The sequence below is a fragment of the Mirounga angustirostris genome, unplaced genomic scaffold (assembly GCF_029215605.1).
Source record: "Mirounga angustirostris isolate CCGP_5_RB_7025 unplaced genomic scaffold, mMirAng1.0.hap1 SCAF_6, whole genome shotgun sequence".
NCBI lineage: Eukaryota > Metazoa > Chordata > Mammalia > Carnivora > Phocidae > Mirounga > Mirounga angustirostris.
The window spans coordinates 122,717,106-122,736,963 of record NW_026991714.1 but is presented as its reverse complement, the minus strand read 5'-3'; the positions used below and the strand labels follow the sequence as shown (position 1 = coordinate 122,736,963).

Below are 19,858 nucleotides of genomic sequence, written 5' to 3'. Positions count from 1 at the left end.
TGCCATCTTGCTACTGGTTTTCTCAGAGTCATTTTTGTTGTTTTCTTGTTTAGCCTGCATCCTAGGGGCACCTGGGTGGCTCAGTTGGTTGAGTGTCTGCCTTCAGCTTGGGTCATGATCCCAGGGTCCTGGGATGGAGCCCCACATGGGGCTCCCTGCTCGGCGGGGAGCCTGCTTCTCCGTCTTCCTCTACCACTCACCCTGCTTGCGTGCATTCTCTTTCTGTATCTCTCAAATAAATAAATAAATAAATAAATAAAATCTTAAAAAAAATAACCTGCATCCTTTTGGATCAATTGTTTATTTTTTATGGTTCCATTTGATCTCAATGATTTATTAGCTCTGTTCTTTTCTGTTGTTGTTTTTTAGTGGTTTATGATTTACAGCATCAACTTAATGTGATCCATGTTTAATATTGTACTATATCAAGCCTGGTGTAGAAACCTTACGGTAGCATACTTCCATTTCCTGCCTCCTATCTTTTATATTGTTATCATATATTTTATTTCTACCTATGTTTAAGCCCAAGAGTAGTCTTTAAAGGAGATTTAAAAACTAGTCTATGATATTTTAAATAATTTTATGTAAGTAATTCCCACACATGACCCTTTCCAGTGGTCTTCATTCCTTCCTACAGATCCATGCTTCCATCTGGGATCATTTTCCTTCAGCATGAAGTTTATTTTAGTCATAATCAGTGTGGGTGCTGTGATGAATTTACTTCATTTTGGAATGTCTGAAAATCTTTTTGTGTAGCCACTTTTATTGAGGCATATTTTCTTTTTTTTTTCTTTTAATTTTTTTTTATTTATTTATTAGAGAGAATGAGATAGAGAGAGCATGAGAGGGGGGAGGGTCAGAGGGAGAAGCAGACTCCCCGCCGAGCAGGGAGCCCGATGTGGGACTCGATCCCAGGACTCCAGGATCATGACCTGAGCCGAAGGCAGTCGCTTAACCAACTGAGCCACCCAGGCGCCCCGAGGCATATTTTCAATATATAATTTTATATAGTTTTAAAAAATCAATTGTGAATTGATTATAAACACCAAAATGATAATATGAGTGTAAGGAATGACTGCTGTCTCTAAGTATAGTCAGGTTTTTCCCTCCATCTCTTTCTGAGTTCAGTATAGAGAATTATTTTATATGTGTAGTAGAAGTTTCACCTCCAGTATAGGGACCATGTAATATTTATCTTTATGATCCCAAAGCCTCATGCAGGACTTGACATAGGTATAAGTGTGCTCAACGAGTTTGTTATTGTTGTTTTTAATTAGATAGATGAGGCTTCCTCTATTAAGCTTACCATACTTTCTCCTTTCCTATCCATTCTATCTAGGAAACCCATACTTTCCATACTGCTGATTTAAAATAGTTTTGTTTTGGAGAGAGTAAAGGAATACCAAGAATTCATGAACACTAACAATCATTGGAACTTCTTTGACTCTCTCTGGTCAAGATGGAGCGGGACAAGTGTGAATTGGGCCATGAGGTGCATCATTTTCTTCTTTCTGGTGGCATTGAGGTGAGTGGGCAAATACTACTACTTGAAAAGCACTTCCAGCAGCAAGTACTGTGTGCAGGGACCTACACTACGCATCATGGGGGACTTTCAATCTTGTAAGGGTAGAGAGTGATGAAACATATGGTCTCTGTTTGGTAAGTGGTAAAGGTGTAATTGAAGAAAGACGGAATATACATATTCTTCCATCTTGGATGAAATAACTGTAATTTTTAAAGAGCAGCACATGCAAAATACCATGCTCTAAGGTGAAGCTGTAATTGATGATTGAACATAGTGCGATCATACTGTACTTAAAAGAAGTGATGACGGAGCAGTGTCTGGGTGGCGCAGTTGGTTAAGTGTCAGACTCTTGGTTTTGACTCAGGTCATGATCTCAGGGTCACGAGATCGAGCCCCACGTCAGGCTCTGTGCTCAGCTCAGAGTCTGCTTGGGATTCTCTTTCCCTCTCCCTCTGCCCCTCCTACCCCCCCAAATAAATAAATAAATCTTTAAAAAAAATTTAAGTGATGGCATATGTAGGCCATGAAGGATGGGAAAGGGAATTTCAGATGGGGTGAAGACATGCCCACTCTGGACAAGTGGATTGGCAAGGAGAGTGGCTAGAGGGAGCAGAGGGCTTTAAATAGTTCAGTAAAATTAGGCTTTAGGGGCGCCTGGGTGGCTCAGTTGGTTAAGCATCTGCCTTCGGCTCAGATCATAATCCCAAGGTCCTGGGATTGAGCCCCTCGACTGGCTCCCTGCTCAGCGGGGAGCCTGTTTCTCCCTCTCCTCACCTCTTGTCCTCTCTCTCTCTCTCAAATAAATAAATAAAATCTTAAAAAAAATAAAAGAAAATTGGTCTTTGAACTGATACGGAATTGGAGTTTGGTATTTATGGAGTGATCTGAATACTGAATTAGAAATTTTTAATTTGATTAGAAGGAAATTTGAGCAAGAACAAGGATGTGATTGCAGGTGATATTTGTGGGAAATTATACAGGAGTTCCCTGGAGTGTTTGGTTCCCTGCTGGAGAGCTCTCATTTCTAGACCTAGCATCTGAGAGTCTGGATAATCATTACAGCCATGGAAATGTAGAGGAGTTTGATGATAGAGGAGTCAAAATTACATGAAGATTGTCTCCCTTTCCGTGTTCTCATGGATCTAGGAATATAATCAGTTGGGCAGGTCCAAAGAAGCCAAAGGAGACAAAAAACATTAAAAAGAAGGAATAGATCAGATTTAGTTAGGAAGGTGGACACCTGGGCAGCCTTTGGATGGGTTAAGAGGATTTGCTGGTGACTCCTAATTGAAGAGAGCAGTTTAGAAGGAAGGAGATGATGGTGGGAGAAATTTCAGTAATGGGAGATGTTCTGAGATGTTAAACAGAAGTGGGAAAAGATCTGGGTGACAGAGTAAATGGTGGTTGGGTCAAGTGGCAAAATTGCATGGGAAGGAAATAAAGGCATAAAGACCTAAGTGTAGGTGTAACATTTCCACTGAAAGGGAAGAGGGGAGATTCTAGAACATTTGGAAAAGTGGTACTCCCAGAGAACAAAAGGACATTTCTTCCTCTGAAATTACAATTGCTTTAACCAACTACTGTCTATAGCACTGGGTGGAATGGAGAAATTGGTTAGTGGGCAAGACTTAGGGCCCTAAATGGGTAGAGTCCAGAAGATGAGACCGAGGGACATTCAAATAATTTTCTGTGGAATTTGGTCTGAACCACCAGTTTCATGTGGTCTGGATGAGGAGCGGTGATTTGTGGTTAAGCATGTGGTTTAGGGAGCTGTAGGAAGAAGCAAATTTCGACCAGTATCTGCCCTTTTTTCTACCCCTAATGAATGATTCTTAACCTTTTGGAGGCCATAGTTCTTTCTGGGAAGAATTCACTTATATTCACCACTTGCTTTTTTGTGGACATTCTGATGGGTGTCATGGATGCTATAAAGCCTCTTCATTACTCCCAGGGTAGGGAGGGCTCCACGTCCCCTGGTGTCTGAGTTACTAGTAGCTATCTTTCCAATACTATATTTAAATATAACTTCATTGTTCTAGGAAACATTATTTTATTTTGCGTCTAGCATAATTTTGATAGGCCAGGTATAAGAACCACTGAATCTCCCGATGTACTTGGACAGATGGATATATCCAAGGGGAACTTGTACTATTATTTCTCTATGTCAGGCCATATGTTGGGCAGTTATTTTGTCAAATAATTGCATCCAGGGGCACCTGGGTGGCTCAGTCGGTTAAGTATCTGCCTTCAGTCATGATCCCAGGGTCCTGGTATTGAGCGCTGCATCGGGCTCCCTGCTCAGCAGGGAGTCTGCTTCTCCCTCTCCCTCTGCCTGTCCCCTCCAGCTTGTGCTCTCTCTCTCAAATAAATAAAATCTTTAAAAACAAAATTCTTGGGATGCCTTGGTGGCTCAGTTGGTTAAGCGTTTGCCTTCGGCTTGGGTTATGATCCCAGGGTCCTGGGATCGAGTCCCGCGTCGGGCTCCTTGCTCAGCAGGAGCCTGCTTCTCCCTCTGCCCGCCACTCCCCAAAGTCCTTTCTTTGAAAATTGGCACTTATTTTCAATTCCCTCAGAGTCCTCTTAGTGTGGTTTTGGAAGGAGCAGATACAGATGTGTATATCAACCTCTCATATTTCACCGGCATTCCTTCAATATGAACTTTTATAAAGAATTTACTTGTAGGGGCGCCTGGGTGGCTCAGTTGTTAAGCATCTGCCTTCGGCTCAGGTCATGATCCCAGGGTCCTGGGATCGAGTGCCTCTTCGGGCTCCCTGCTCAGTGGGGAACCTGCTTCTCCCTCTCCCACTCCCCCTGCTTGTGTTCCCTCTCTTGATGTCTCTCTCTGTCAAATAAATAAAATCTTTTTTTAAAAAAAGAATTTACTTGTATATTATTAAAATATTGTCTCAGATAGGGTGCCTGGATGGCTCAGTCGGTTAAGTGTCTCACTGTTGATCTCAGTCTTGGTCTCAGGATCATGAGCTCAAGCCCCGCATTGGGCTCTGCACTGGGCATGGAGCCCACTTAAAAAAAAAAACTTGACTCAGATAGATGGGGATGCCTGGTTGGTACAGCATGGGGTTCTTGATCTTAGGGTTGTGAATTCAAGCTCCATGTTGGGCACAGCTCTTGCTTCGAATTTTTTTTTTTTTTAAGATTTTATTTATTTATTTGACAGAGAGACACACAGCGAGAGAGGGAACACAAGCAGGGGGAGTGGGAGAGGGAGAAGCAGGCTTCCCGCTGAGCAGGGAGCCCAATGCGGGGCTCGATCCCAGGACCCTGGGATCATGACCTGAGCCGAAAGGCAGACCTTAACGACTGAACCACCCAGGCGCCCCAGAAATTTTTTTTTAAATAAAAATATTGGCTCAGATATTCTCACTCTGTACTCACTACTTTCCTGGATATAGCTTTCTTGGATAGTAAGTTTCCTGTAGCTTCCTTTTGTCATTCATAGCAATTCCCTTCTCCCAAAGCTAACCTTTTAGAATGCTTCTCAGACTGCAAATCATCTGAGACTATTTCACACAAAATTCCAGAACTTATTTCATTCTTTAGTAATAGAAAGTAGGTATCCATTTTCCCACCTCCAACATTGGAACACTACTCTGGACATTTTCACTATGAAGAATGAATTATGAAAAAGTGCACCATGATCAACAAAGTGGCCACCTCTTAAGAAAAAAAAAAAAAAATACACCTATGACAGCTCAAGCCAGCTGTGCCTGCCCCAAACCACGGCCATGAAGCTGGGATTCTGCACAGCGTTCAGAGAATCATCACATCTCTTGTCCGCTCCGCCCTCCAGTTTTCCCTAACATTCTCCCCTTGGTGTTATTTCCTCTCTCCAGTCCTGCCAGGCAATTTGAACAGAAGATGGCCGTGGGCACATCAATTTAAATAATCATGAAGGGCGCCTGGGTGGCTCAGTTGGTTAAGCGACTGCCTTCGGCTCAGGTCATGATCCTGGAGTCCCGGGATCGAGTCCCGCATCGGGCTCCCTGCTCAGCAGGGAGTCTGCCTCTCTCTCTGACCCTCCCCCCTCTCATTCTCTCTCTCTCAAATAAATAAATAAAATCTTTAAAAAAATAAATAAATAATCATGAAAACTTTTTTTTTTTAAAGATTTTATTTATTTATTTGACAGAGAGATAGAGAGAGAGCACAAGTAGGCAGAGAGGCAGGCAGAGGGAGAGGGAGAAGCAGACTCTCCACCGAGCAGGGAGCCCGATGCGGGGCTTGATCCCAGGACCCCGGGATCATGACCTGAGCTGAAGGCAGCTGCTTAACCGACTGAGCCACCCAGGCGCCCCTCATGAAAACTTTTTAAGAAAAAGAAGACGAGGACTATCCATGGCTTTCCAACTTCTATTAATTCTAATCTATTCTAAAATTCACCTTTTTTTTTTTTAATTAAATCTGTGCTCTTAGGATATTTTAACAGAAGAAAGAGTCTATATCTCAGGATGGGGTTCATTATTTCTATCTCAGCAACAGACAAGTCAGATACATCGTTATCATGTTGTCATAGGTAAGGTTTTTAGCTTTTAGCACTCCCTAGATGTGACTAGATGCAATTATTTGGGGTTTTTAAAAAAGATTTTATTTATTTGACAGAGAGAGACACAGTGAGAGAGGGAACACAAGCAGGGGGAGTGGGAGAGGGAGAAGCAGGCTTCCCGCTGAGCAGGGAGCCCGACGCGGGGCTCGATCCCAGGACCCCGGGATCATGACCTGAGCCGAAGGCAGACGCTTAACGACTGAGCCACTCAGGCACCCCTACAAGTAAATTCTTTATAAAAGTTCATCTTTGAAGGAATGCCGGTGAAGTATGAGAGGTTGATATACACATCTGTATCTGCTCCTTCCAAAACCACACTAAGATGACTCTGAGGGACTTGAAAACAAGTACCAATTTTCAGAGAAAGGACTTAGAAGGATTAGCCAATAAAAGACTTCAGTCTAGGGGCACCTGGCTGGCTCAGTCAGTGGAGCATGCGACTCTTGATCTCGGGGTCATGAGTTCAAGCCCCAGGTTGGCCACAGAGCTTACTTAGGAAAATTTTTTTAAATAAAAATATTGACTCAGATATTGATCTTGATCTCGGGTTTGTGAGTTCCAGCCCCATGTTGGGTGTAGAGATTACTTAAAAATAATAATAAAAAAATATATATCAATCTATTTGTGAAAGGCAAAAAAATCAGATGGAGGAATAGTAACTAATTTAGGGGAGTGGAAGGAATTTACAACCCAAATGTCTGCAGAGGACGTTTACCCATGAGAAGGAAGTCAAGTTACTTACACAGAATCCTTCAGAGATTCAGGATTTGGAAGTACCAATTTTCAAAGAAGACAAGGCATGGATGAAGCTAAAAACAGTACAGCATGTTGGAATTCTGCAATCATAGCTGTTGCCACCTCTGTTTTTACACTGTCCTTTGCAGTCACATGATGTTTGTTCCCATAGGATATAGGAAGTTTACTCTCTGGAATAGGGATTCTCTACCTGGGTGCTGTTGGTATTTTGGACAAGTATTTGTAGTGGGAGCTGTTTTGTGCATTGTATACGTCTAACAGGATTCCTGGCCTCTACCCTCTAGATGCGAGTAGCACCCCCCAAGTTAATGTCAACAAATAATGTCTTAAGACACTGCCAAATGGTCCTTTGGGGTGGGGGTGGATAAAAATCACCCCAGGTTGAAACCTGTTGTTCGACAGAAACTAAAACTCCTCAGATACCCTGGACCTGGGACAGCTGGCATAGTGAGGACAGAATGAGGTACCAGGATGAAAATCTGGGCATTGGGCAATGGTCCACATACTGATTTCTGGGATCCTTAGCTCTTTCTTCCATTCTGCTCCCAGTAACCCAGCAGCCAGGTAACAGAAGACTATAGGATTTTTTTCCTAAAGAAACCAAATATCACCAGAGAAGAAACTTCCATATACTGATATCTAAGTAGAAAGGATCTACAAATCTCATAGCACAATGAAAGAAAAATTATCTCAGGGCATCTGGGTGGCTCAGTTGGTTAAGCAACTGCCTTCTACTCAGGTCATGATCTGGAGTCCCGGGATCGAGGCCCCGTGTCAGGCTCCCTCCTCAGCGGGGAGCCTGCTTCTCCCTCTCCCCCTCCCCCCTCTTGTGCTCTCTCTCAAATAAATAAATGAAGTCTTAAAAAAAAAAATTATTGGGCGCCTGGGTGGCTCTGTTGGTTAAGCAACTGCTTTCGGCTCAGGTCATGATCCTGGAGTCCCGGGATCGAGTTCCGCATCGGGCTCCCTGCTCTGCGAGGAGCCTGCTTCTCCCTCTGACCCTCCCCCCTCTCATGTACTCTCTCTCATTCTCGCTCTCTCAAATAAATAAATAAATCTTTTAAAAAAAAATTATCTCAAGGCACAACAATCATAAAACTTTTGATTGCTTAGATTAAATCTTATAAGTTCCCAGAGAGAGAGAGACATCCAGTCATCTATAAAGAGTTTGGAGTCAGAATGCTTTCAGAATGTATAATCCCCCCTGGATACCAACAGACAGTGCAGCGCACCTTCATAAAGCTCAGGGAGAATAATGATCAAACTAAATTAGATACTTTTGATTGTAAACGTTAGCACATTATACTTCCTGAGGTGCACCTCAATTTTTGAGTTACTAGGATAACTTGGAGACTGTTTGACGTCAGTTCACATAGACCTGCTTCAGTTAGAGGCAGCATAGTGTGGTGGTTAAGAGCTCAGACCCTGGAGCTAGTTTGTCAGTTCAAATTCCAACTCTGGGGCTTACTAACCATGTGATACTGGGCATATCAGTTAGCCTCTGGACTCCCATGTTTTCATCTGTTAAGGGTAATGAATTGTTATAGGATTTACTTCATTGGGAGTTTATGTGTCTAGAGTGAATCAGTGTGTCAGCCTAAAGTCAGCTGATTGTCAATGTTAACCACATCTCCAAAAAGACCTTTACAGCAACATTTAGATTAGTATTTGATTAAATAACTGGGTGCTATAGCCTAGCCAAGTTGGTACAGAATACTAACCATTACAGTCAACCCCTTATAAACTCAGCACCCATACACATCTCCTTAAATCATACTTAATCTCCAAATAAATAACAAAGTCATACTTCTATTTAACACGATACAACTCTTCTGCGTGTGTACTAAAAAAAAGAAAAAAGAAAAACAAAACAACTAACCCTTTAGCCAAAAGAAGATGTCAAGTCCTTGGGTGATGTTTACTCTTCTCATCGATGTCCTGTAACAAAGATCACAAACACACACACCCAGTCATAACGAAATGTAGTTGTTCATGATAACTACAGCCCTTGTTTCTGCAACTGGTCATTTGATTGTGGCTGATTTCTTCCTCCGTCCCCACCTCCTGCTTCCTTCCTTCCCTCCTTCCTATGTTGTGGTAAGAACACTTAATATGAGATCTTTCCCCTCAAATTTTTAGGTGCACAATACAGTATTGTTAACTATAGTCACAATGTTGTACAGCAGATCTCTAGAACTTTCCATCTTACATGACAGAAACTCTTCTCCCACTGAATAGCAACTCCTTATTTCCTCTTCCCCCGAGGCTCTGGCAAAGACCATTCTACTCTCTGTTTCTGTTGGCGTGCTCTCCCAGGGCTGCACACTCTCCTAGCAGCTGTGTGCACTGCAGTGAAGGTCAGTGATGAGGGTTAGGCCAGGGGTACATGGTGGTGTAGACTGGTGACAAGACAGGGCCTGATATGGGTCGACAAGCAGCTGCAGCATGTCAGCATGTGCCCCCATGGGTTCATGCTGTGCTGAGGGAGAAGGAGGGGGAGAGTTCTAAAGATTGCGAAGGGACAGGGCGCCTGGGTGGCTCAGTTGGTTAAGCGACTGCCTTCGGCTCAGGTCATGACCCTGGAGTCCCGGGATCGAGTCCCGCGTCGGGCTCCCTGCTCAGCAGGGGATCTGCTTCTCCCTCTGCCCTCTTCCCTCTCGTGCTCTCTGTCTCTCATTCTCTCTCTCTCAAATAAATAAATAAAATCTTTAAAAAATAAATAAATAAAAGGGCGCCTGGGTGGCTCAGTTGGTTAAGCGACTGCCTTCGGCTCAGGTCATGATCCTGGAGTCCCGGGATCGAGTCCCGCATCGGGCTCCCTGCTCGGCGAGGAGCCTGCTTCTCCCTCTGACCCTCCCCCCTCTCATGTGCTCTCTGTCTCTCTCATTCTCTCTGTCTCAAATAAATAAATACATAAATAAATAATCTAAAAATAAAAAAAAAATAAAGATCGCGCAGGGACAGACTTCTCTGAACTCCCCTTTGTATTTACCCACTGTGAAATTGTCAACTCAGTAACTATTTAAACAAGTTTTTTAGTGTCATGGTGAGACTGCAAGATACATCATATTTACTCAACAGGTGTTTGTAAAATGTAATTTAGTTGAAATACTTTCCATTGTAGAGTTCATAAGTCATATAGTTTGACTCCTGAACAATGCAGGGGCAAGCGGGGGACAACCCCTGTGTAGCCAAAAATCCACATATAACTTGACTGTGAGCGTAAGACACACAGCTCTCAGAATGCTGACAACTCACTTCATTCTATACATATTTTGTTGAAAACATCTAGAATTTTAGCCCCCTTTTTAAAATGAAAACCAACTTAATTTCTTTAAGCTTTACTACCATATTATCAATTATATAGACTCAAAAAGCTTTACTTCCATCCAGGCCGGAACTCAGGATGGCTGTGTTCTTGTTAAGATATGTTGGCCATCATTGCCTCCGTGCCCACCTTAATCCTCAGCTCTGAGTCAGAAATGCTATCCCTTTGGGAACTACAGCCAAAGAAGAGATGGAGAGGTTCAGGAATAAGAATACTGTTTAAGCCATCCTCTGTCTCCCCATATCACTATCTACAGTTGGTCTCTTCCCATAGTGATGTCTGTTTGCCACCAGGTTACTGGTGTGCCTTGGGTGTAGGGGTCTCTTTTTGGCTTGTCAGCCCTGTTGGTCCCTGGGAACTTTGAGATTCATTCGGAACATGTGAAGTTCCTGTGTCTGGGGCCATCACTGATCTACACAGCCAAGTTTGCACTTCTCTGCCCTCTCATGTATCCTATCTGGAATGGAATCTGACACTTGATGTGGGACCTAGGGAAAGGCCTGAAGATTCCCCAGCTGTACCAGTCTGGAGTGGCTGTCTTAGTTCTTACTGTGTTGTCCTCTGTAGGGCTGGCAGCCGTGTGAAGAGCTGAAGTTCCTAGCATTGTCTTCCTACAAACGATTCACTGACCTATCTTCCTGTTTGTTACGCTCTTCTCCAGCCAGGATAGAGTTCTCCTGATTTATTAATTGTTTGTGTTTGCATATCCCCTTGGAGCTCAGTAGTAGTAAAGGACCTTAGAGAACCATAGCAATAGAAAATGGTCCAGTTTCCCCTTTGTTCTAAAGATGGAATGGGGGCGCCTGGGTGGCTCAGTTGGTTGGGCGGCTGCCTTCGGCTCAGGTCATGATCCTGGAGTCCCGGGATCGAGTCCCGCATTGGGCTCCCTGCTCGGCAGGGAGTCTGCTTCTCCCTCTGACCCTCCCCCCTCTCATGTTCTCTGTCTCTCATTCTCTCTGTCTCAAATAAATAAATAAAATCTTTTAAAAAAATAAATAAATAAATAAAGATGGAATGACTCAAAACTTCCCTTTTCCTGCCCTCAGCTTGCAGCCTACTCTGGGCATAGGAGCCTTCATTCTCTCTCCATACTGGGGCTTCATTTGTGCCGACAGTCAGCTTCTGGCTCCTTCTTTCTGAGACAGCAGAAACAATGATGGCTCTGTGGCCTCTGCCGTGGGGACTGGGAGTGGGGCTCCCAAATTGTTTCTTGTGGTTGACTCCAAGTTTCATAAGATTGTGGTCCAAAAATGTGCATGGTATGACCTCAGTCTTTTTGTACTGGTTGAGGCCTGATTTGTGACCCAGTGTGTGATCTGTTCTGGAGAATGTTCCATGTGCACTAAAAAAGAATGTGTATTCTGCTGCTTTAGGATGAAATGCTCTGAACATATCTGGTAAGTCTGTCTGGTCCAGTGTGTCATTCAAAGCCCTTGTTTCCTTGTTGATCTACTTAGATGATCGGCCCATTGTAGTGAAGGGGGTGTTAAAGTCCCCTACTATTATTGTATTATTATCTGTGAGTTTCTTTAGGTTGGTAGTAATTGTTTTATATATTTGGTTGCTCTCAAGTTGGGGGCATAATTCCACATAACAGTCAGATCATATGATTCTTTCTCTGATTGAATTATTTCACTTAGCATCATACCCTCTAGTTCCATCCACGTCATTGCAAATGGCAAGATTTCATTTTTTGATGGCTGCGTAATATTCCATTGTGTTTGTGTGTGTGTGTGTGTGTGTGTGTACACACCATATCTTCTTTGGATAAAGTATTCTTGACTACATATTTTTCCCATTTAGCACATTGAATATATCATGCCACTTTTTTCTGACCTTCCAAGTTTCTATGGATAGATCTGCTGCTAACCTTATGTATCTACTATCCTTATAGGTTAAGGACCTTTTGTCCCTAGCTGCTTTCAGAATTCTCTTTATCTTTGTATTTTGCAAGTTTCACTCTGATATGTCTTGATGTTGACCTGTTTTTTTTTTTTTTTAAGATTTTTTTTTTTTTTTAATTTGAGAAAGAGACAGCATAAGCTGGGGGGGCAGGGGGGAGGAGCAGAGAGAGAGGGAGAAGCAGACGCCCCACTGAGCAAGGAGCCCAACGTGGTGCTCCAATCCAGGACTCCAAGATCATGACTGAGCCAAAGGCAGACGCTTAACTGATTGAGCCACCCTGGCTCCCCTGTGTTGACCTATTTTTGTTGAATTTGAGGGGAGTTCTCTGTGCCTCTTGGACTTGAATGCCTGCTTCCTTTCCCAGGTTAGGGAAGTTCTCAGCTATAATTTGTCCAAATAAACCTTTTGCCCCTTATCCCATTCTTCTTCTGGGATTCCTATGGTATGGATATTGTTGCGCTCTGTGGAATCCCTAAGTTCCTTAAGTCTATATTGTGATCTCATGGTTTTCTTTCCCTCTTCTTTTCAGCTTCATTATTTTCCATGATTTTATCTTCTGCCTAAATCACCTATTTGATCCTCTGCTTCTTCCATCCTCATTGTGATTATATCCAGTCAGTTTTGCATCTCGGTTATAGCATTTTTTATTTTGGCCTGACTAGTTTTTACGTCTTTTATCTCTACAGCCAGTGTTTCTCTGGTATCTTCTGTTCTTTCAGGCCCAGCTGGTATTTTTATGACTGTTGTTCTAAATTCTTGTTCAGATATATTGCTTCTATCTGTTTTGAGCAAATCCCTGGCTGAGATTTTTTTCTTGATCTTTCTTTTGGGGAGAATTCCTCTGTCTTGTCATCATGTCTAAGTTTCTATCTTTTGTGTATTATGAAAACTTATTGTGTTTCCTGCTCCTGAGAGTAATACTATATTGAGAAAGGGTCATACACTGTCCAGGGCCTGGAGTTCCAGGAAGTCTTTCTGGTGTATGCTGTGTGCACTCTGCTGTCATGTTTTGGCTGTACTTTCCTAAAGGTCAGTGCTCCACAGAGTTCCCCCTTGCTGGCAGTGAGGAGTGTTTGGACTTTTAACTAGGGTGCTTTGATTTGTTTGTTAAGATTAGCCTCACATTTGCCACGTTCTCTCCCTCCAACTGTGCACATTGTTTTCTTTATCCTCAGATCAATTTCGTAGTTGTTGAAAATGATTCGATGTTGATCTAGCTGTGTTTGAGGGATGAGGCAAGCTTAGGGTCCCTTTACTGCTCCACCATATTAACACCTCTCTGAAGGCACAGTTTTTATATCTCCGATGTTAAACTTATTTTAACATTTTCTCTATTTTCTTGATGCTAGCTTCTTCAGGGGTTAGTGTTCTGATTTTTAAGTGCTATGTTATGCCTCGTTGGATTTCCTCAAATATCTTTTTCTCCATTTTTTTAAAATTTAAATTCAGTTAATTAACATGTAATATTGGTTTCAGAGGTAGAGCTCAGTGATTCATCAGTCATATATAATACCCAGTACTCATTACATTAAGTGCCCTCCTTAATTTCTATCCGCCAGTTACCCCATCCTCTCACCTCCCTCCCCCCCAGCAACCCTCAGTTTGTTTCCTATGATTAAGAGTCTCTTATAGTTTGTCTCCCTCTCTGACTTTGTCTTGTTTTATTTTTCCTCTCTTCCCCTATGATCCTCTGTTTGTTTCTTGAATTCCACATATGATAAGATCATATGATAATTATCTTTCTCTGATTGACTTATTTCGCTTAGCATCATACCCTCTACTTCCATCCATGTCATTGCAAGTGACAAGATTTCATTTTTTTTTAAAATATTTTATTTATTTATTCATGAGAGACAGAGAGAGAGAGAGGCAGAGGGAGAAGCAGGCTCCCAAGGAGCAGGGAGCCTGATGCGGGACTCGATCCCAGGACCCTGGGATCATGACCTGAGCCGAAGGCAGACGCTTAACCATCTGAGCCACCCAGGCGCCCAAGATTTCTTTTTTTTTTTTTTTTAGATTTTATTTATTTATTCATGAGAGACAGAGAGAGAGAGAGGCAGAGGGAGAAGCAGGCTCCCAAGGAGCAGGGAGCCCGATGCGGGACTCGATCCCAGGACCCTGGGATCACGACCTGAGCCGAAGGCAGACGCTTAACCATCTGAGCCACCCAGGCGCCCAAGATTTCATTTTTTTGATGACTGAGTAGTATTCCATTGTGTATATATACCACATCTTCTTTATACATTCATCTGTCAATGGACATCTGGGCTCGTTCCATAGTTTGGCTATTGTGGACGTTGCTGCTATAAACATCGGGGTGCACATACCCCTTCAGATCACTACATTTGTATCTTTGGGGTAAATACCCAGTAATGAAATTGCTGGGTCATAGGATAGCTCTATTTTCAACTTTTGAGGAACCTCCATACTGTTTTCCAGAGCGGCTGCACCAGCTGCATTCCCACCAGCAGTGTAAAAGGATTCCCCCTCAAATATCTTTGAGTCTTGAAATTTTGTTCATATCTGTGAGTTCCTAGACACTTTCAAATATTCATAGTATTGAATGCTGGAGTATATTGAGTATATTGAGAACAAGCAATGTAGGCTCTGGTTATAGGACCCTCACTGGAAATGGATGTGCAGGGGGGAAGGATGGGTGATATGCAGCCAAGGGACTTTCCACTGTTGAGTGATTTCTCTCCTTGATTTGGTAGATTCCTGGCTCTTATCAACTGTCTGTTGATCCTGCATCCCCCTTGGCAGTTGATTGTGTCAGAACTCCTGACATGGAAAAGGGCTTTGTCAAGAGATTTGGGTTATCTCTTCTTTGCTCTAGGGGTGACTAGCTCCCCATATCCTTTTTTACCCTGCCTCCTCCTTTCTTTCTCTTAATTCTGGCCTTTTCTTGGATTTTCTGGGAAAAGGCACTGAGAGAGTGCTTCTTTTTTCTGCTCACATAATGATAAATTTTGACATGAGATATTCTCTTTCATCAGTGGTCAAGATCATGAATTCCAGCTCTTTGAAAATCTGATGGCTTTCAATTTTACAATTAAAATATGACCATCTCTGAAGAAGTGTAATTTTTTTAGTTGGGATTGCCACTGAAAACCTAGATACTTACCAATACTGAGGTGACTGGTTTTATTTTAATCTTTACCAGTGGGTCAGAGTCCACTGAAGATAAAATGATTATTTATCCAAAAGTTCAAAACAGGATTGATGATCAGCTTGCACTTAGTATTTATAAAGTTCTTGTATTCCAAGCTTTCAACTGCATTTAGAGAAAGCACAGCAATGGATCTCTTCATAGTTCTGGTGATATGTCTTTCTTTTTTGATTCCTTTCTTTCTGTGGAATTGTAACCGTGCCAAAGGGAAGCTGCCGCCTGGCCCCACTCCCCTCCCAATCATTGGAAACATTCTACAGATAAATATTAAGAACATCAACAAATCCCTAAGCAAGGCAAGTATGATTACGTTCCTTCCAATTGTTTGCAGTTATAGTGCTATATCTAAATGAAATATGGTCCCAGATGCCATACTTTAAGGAAGTGGTTTGAACGGGAAGGGTCCCTTGGATACCCAGACATGACTTTAAGCTGGAAGTCTGCCAGAAGGGAATGAGATCCATGAGATGATTGTTGAAATTGCCAAAAAGAAGGAATTCCCTGTCCATATTGTGACCAGGTTTCCTTTTTAGTAATTATTCTTTGCTAAACCCTAATGGCAATGAAACTGCTTTCAATTAAAAAAAACATAAAAGTTCTAATGACTTACAGCGTCACAATACTAAAAGTCTCCTAAAAGCTAACATTGATTTAAGTCTAGGAAATAACTCAAGATTCCATACTTTTCAGTTTCTATTATATTTGCTCGATGAGTGAGTGAATAACTACTCTATTTCTAGCTATTTAAATAGCAATAGCTCTCTAAATCTTGAAGGAATTGTCTGAAATCTGTCTTCTCTGAGACAGCTAGTGACCAGAACACAGCCTCTGGAAGCTCCTTTCTGTGTTTGGGGCTATGGATTCAAAGAGGTTTTGTCAGCACCCCAGCTCGTCCGCTTGTAAACTCACAGCATTGGGCAAATTTAAAAAAATCTCTCTGAGCCTTAATTTCCATTTCTTTAAAATGTGAATAATAATTGTATTTTGCACATGGTCCTTGAGTATATCATATATTGATCAAGTTACTGAATGCCTACTTTGTATTAGGCACTCTGTTAGATGCTGGGGCTTTTCAATGGTGAATGAAAAAAAAAAAGACCCAAGCATTATGGAATTTATAGTCTAGAGGGCAGGGCATGTATTTGTAAAGTAATCATGCAAATGAGTGTGTGATTATAAACCACGTAATAGGGGCACAGTAGCAAGAGGATATGCAGCTTGGAGGAGCAGGGATGGGAGGAACAGTCAACAAAGAGTTCTCCGAGGAAGTGCAGCTGGAGCTGAGATCTAAAGAATGATCAAGGATTAAGCACACAAAATACAGATATAAGTTTGTTCCAGGCTGTTTCAGTCTGGAGGAGAATTACTTGTTGGTGTCTCTGAAAGGACCAATTTGCTTATAGACCAGAGAGTAAATAAAAACATGGTGTGGGATGAGATTGGAGAAGTAAGTAGGGGCCAGAGCATGCAGGTCTTTCAAGGCTTTTAAGAATATTGGTTTTGGGGCACCTGGGTGGCTCAGTTGTTGAGCGTCTGCCTTCAGCTCAGGTCATGATCTCAGTGTCCTGGGATCGGGCCCCATGTCGGGCTCCCTGCTCAGCGGGAAGCCTGCTTCTCCCTCTCCCTCACCTGTATTCCCTCTCTCGCTGTGTCTCTCTCTGTCAAATAAATAAATAAAATCTTAAAAAAAAAAAGAATATTGGTTTTTAGGGGTGCCTGGGTAGCTCAGTTGTTTAAACACCCGACTTTTGATCTCAGCTCAGGTCTTGATCTCAGGTTGTGAGTTCACGCCTTGTGTTGGGCTCCATGCTGGGCTTGGAGCCTACTTAAGAAAAAATATATTGATCTTAGCCTAAGAGCAATGTGATGCCATTAATGTACTTAAAAAGGACTCTCATGTTAGCATTTGCCTTGTGAAAAGATCACTCTGGTTGCTTTATGGAGAATGAATTGTAAGGTAGCAGGTGGACTCAAACCTTGGATAAGTTGGAAGTGTGTAGGTCCTACATCGTTTAGAATACCAAATAATTGGCCATCACAGAAAGATCCCAATAACATAATGGCTTAAAGAAGACAGGAGCTTATTTCTGTCTTACAGAATGATATAGAGGTGAGTGCTATTGGGCTGCCTGTCTTCCTTGAGGTCATCCAGAGAACCAGCTTTTCTCAGTCTTATAGTTTATCATCCTGGGTGCCTAGGCTATTGTTCTCCTATGCAGGGACACAGTGGAGCTATCTCCATGCTGTCATTTCATTCCATGGGTAGGGGAAGGGATGGAGGGCATGCATTTACCATTTATGCAGTCATGTAGGATTTGCACACATCATTTCTGTTAATAGCAGTTCATGTGAACTTAGTCACATGGCCACACAGGGAAGCTGGGAAATGTCAGTGACTATATTGCCAGGTTCCTATGTATTACTAAAATCTCAAGATCTCTGGTGCTAAAAAGATGTGGGGGGGTGGATAATGAGGGATGATTGTGAGAATCTACACAGAGGGCAAGAGAAAGAACATCCCTTAAACAGGATGAGAAACACATCATTTATTTATTTATTTATTTTTAAATATTTTTATTTATTTATTTGAGAGAGCGAGCGCATGAGAGGGGGGAGGGTCAGAGGGAGAAGCAGATTCCCCTCTGAGCAGGGAGCCCGATGCGGGACTCGATCCCGGGACTCCAGGATCATGAGCTGAGCCAAAGGCAGTTGCTTAACCGACTGAGCCACCCAGGCGTCCTGAGAAACACATCATTTATTATAACTATAGGAAGGAAGGAAAAATTTGGTGCAATTATAGGTTTGGCAGATAAAAGTTAATAAAATAATATGAATAAAATCCATAATACACTCCGTGTCACATAGTAGGAACTGAATAAATGATAAACTGTTGATGATGATAATAGTACTAGTGTTACTAACAATATAATGGTAATTACTACTTAATGTGATTTATTAAATTACCAGTTCTAGAAGTTGAAATCTTTTACACTGGGTGAGTGAATATTAAAATGTCTCTTTGGTAAGATTAAAACTATTTACCTCACTTATCTACATTCCTAGTTTTGAAATTCTACTACTCTTGTACCTCCTGTTCCTTTCCCAGCTAGCAGAGAGTTATGGCCCTGTGTTCACGGTGTATTTTGGCATGAAGCCCACTGTGGTGTTATATGGATATGAAGCGGTGAAGGAAGCTCTGATTGATCGGGGTGAGGCGTTTTCTGGCAGAGGCCCTTTCCCAGTGGTGGACTGGACCAGCCGGGGATTTGGTATGTCTCAATTTGGAGAATGTATGTGGGTGTGTAAGTTGCAAAGACTCCAAACAGGCTAAGGGACAGAGAAATTGTAAGTATTTAGAGAAATTTATTTAGAGAAAACAGCATATTCCAACATTTTTCTTTTCTTTTTTTTTTTTTTAAGATTTTATTTATTTATTTGGCAGAGAGAGAGGGAACACAAGCAGGAGGAGCAGTAGGCAGAGGGAGCGTGAGAGGGAGAAGCAGGCTCCCTGCCAAGCAGGGAGCCCGATGTGGGGCTTGATCCCAGGACCCTAGGATCATGACCTGAGCCGAAGGCAGCTGCTTAACCAACTGAGCCACCCAGGTGCCCCATCCCAACATTTTTCTATAAAGGATCATTAATCCATATTGTAGATAATGAAGGGGACACACAATGTCTTCGTGAAACACTAGATGCAATGAAAGCAAATCATCTAACTGTTAACATTCTATGAATTTGTGTTCACTTTAAGTTATGGTCAGTTAAGATAGTGTTATTTCAGTTAAGATAATAAGAGACTGAGAGAAAAGAGAAAGGAGGAAAATGACTCAATTGTCCTAGTCACCAAACATTTTGCTTTCTGGCCTGAGTCATGGTTGCCAAGAGACTATTTTAGGAAAGTCCCATAGTGTGCATGGAGCCAACATAGGTTTGAAATATTTCCAGCCTTGCCTTCAATCTTTTACCCTTCTAAAAAAAACTACAAGAAATATTTGAATCCAATGGAATACAAAGCATAAAGCACAAATATGCTCTGAGAAGATGATTACGGACAAACCCATGATGAGTACATATGGATTGCAAGTGATCCTAGAAAAAGCTTTTTAAACTAAAGTACTTGAACTGTCTTCCCTTTGTTTTGGAGCTCGCCTTAAGCTGTCCAGGCCTCTGGTGGGTCGCTGGGTTTCTGCAAAAAGAGATAAGGCCTGAATGGGGCCACTTCCTCCTCTACATCGTTCTTTAAAATCTTTATGGACAAGTTTCCTGAAAATTACTTTTTCTCCTAATCTTGTCCTGGCTCCGGAAGTCTGATTGAACTTCCTTGGTGTTAAGACCATATTTCATGGAAAAGATTTAACAAACAGAGGGGAAATGGGAAAATGAGGAATAGATTTTCATGAACTTCTTTCCAGTGCACAAGTGCTCTCTCCTTCTCTTGAGAATTGACTCTGTTTGTTGCCTCTCCCACAATTCATTCACAGTGTACAAAAACCAGCCCTGAAAATGTCACCTACACTTGGACTCACCATGATTTATTACCAGTGTGATCACAGAGCAAGCATTTGGCCTCCATGATCATCAGTAAAATGGGGACAAAACACTTGGTTCACA

General features: G+C 42.2%; 1 protein-coding gene and 1 pseudogene across 8 annotated transcripts in view; both read left to right on the top strand.

Annotated features, from left to right (window-relative positions):
• LOC123846700 (cytochrome P450 2C21) overlaps positions 1 to 19,858 on the top strand; it is a 48,337-nt gene that overhangs the window by 4,763 nt on the left and 23,716 nt on the right. The window contains exons 1-3 of one of the 7 annotated variants that reach the window (XM_064595050.1): positions 1,011 to 1,525; positions 15,455 to 15,543; positions 18,354 to 18,516. In XM_064595050.1, coding sequence (XP_064451120.1) covers positions 18,396 to 18,516 — 121 coding nt within the window. In that variant the 5' untranslated portion in view covers positions 1,011 to 1,525; positions 15,455 to 15,543; positions 18,354 to 18,395. Of the gene's footprint in view, positions 1 to 1,010; positions 1,526 to 14,133; positions 15,544 to 18,353; positions 18,517 to 19,858 lie in introns of those variants that run through there. The other 6 variants (XM_045878467.3, XM_064595049.1, XM_064595047.1 and 3 more) reach the window with 6 other exon arrangements.
• LOC129045904 (succinate dehydrogenase cytochrome b560 subunit, mitochondrial-like) lies at positions 7,705 to 12,132 on the top strand (annotated as a pseudogene). Its single transcript, XR_008506378.2, has one exon. The product of XR_008506378.2 is annotated as a succinate dehydrogenase cytochrome b560 subunit, mitochondrial-like (transcript).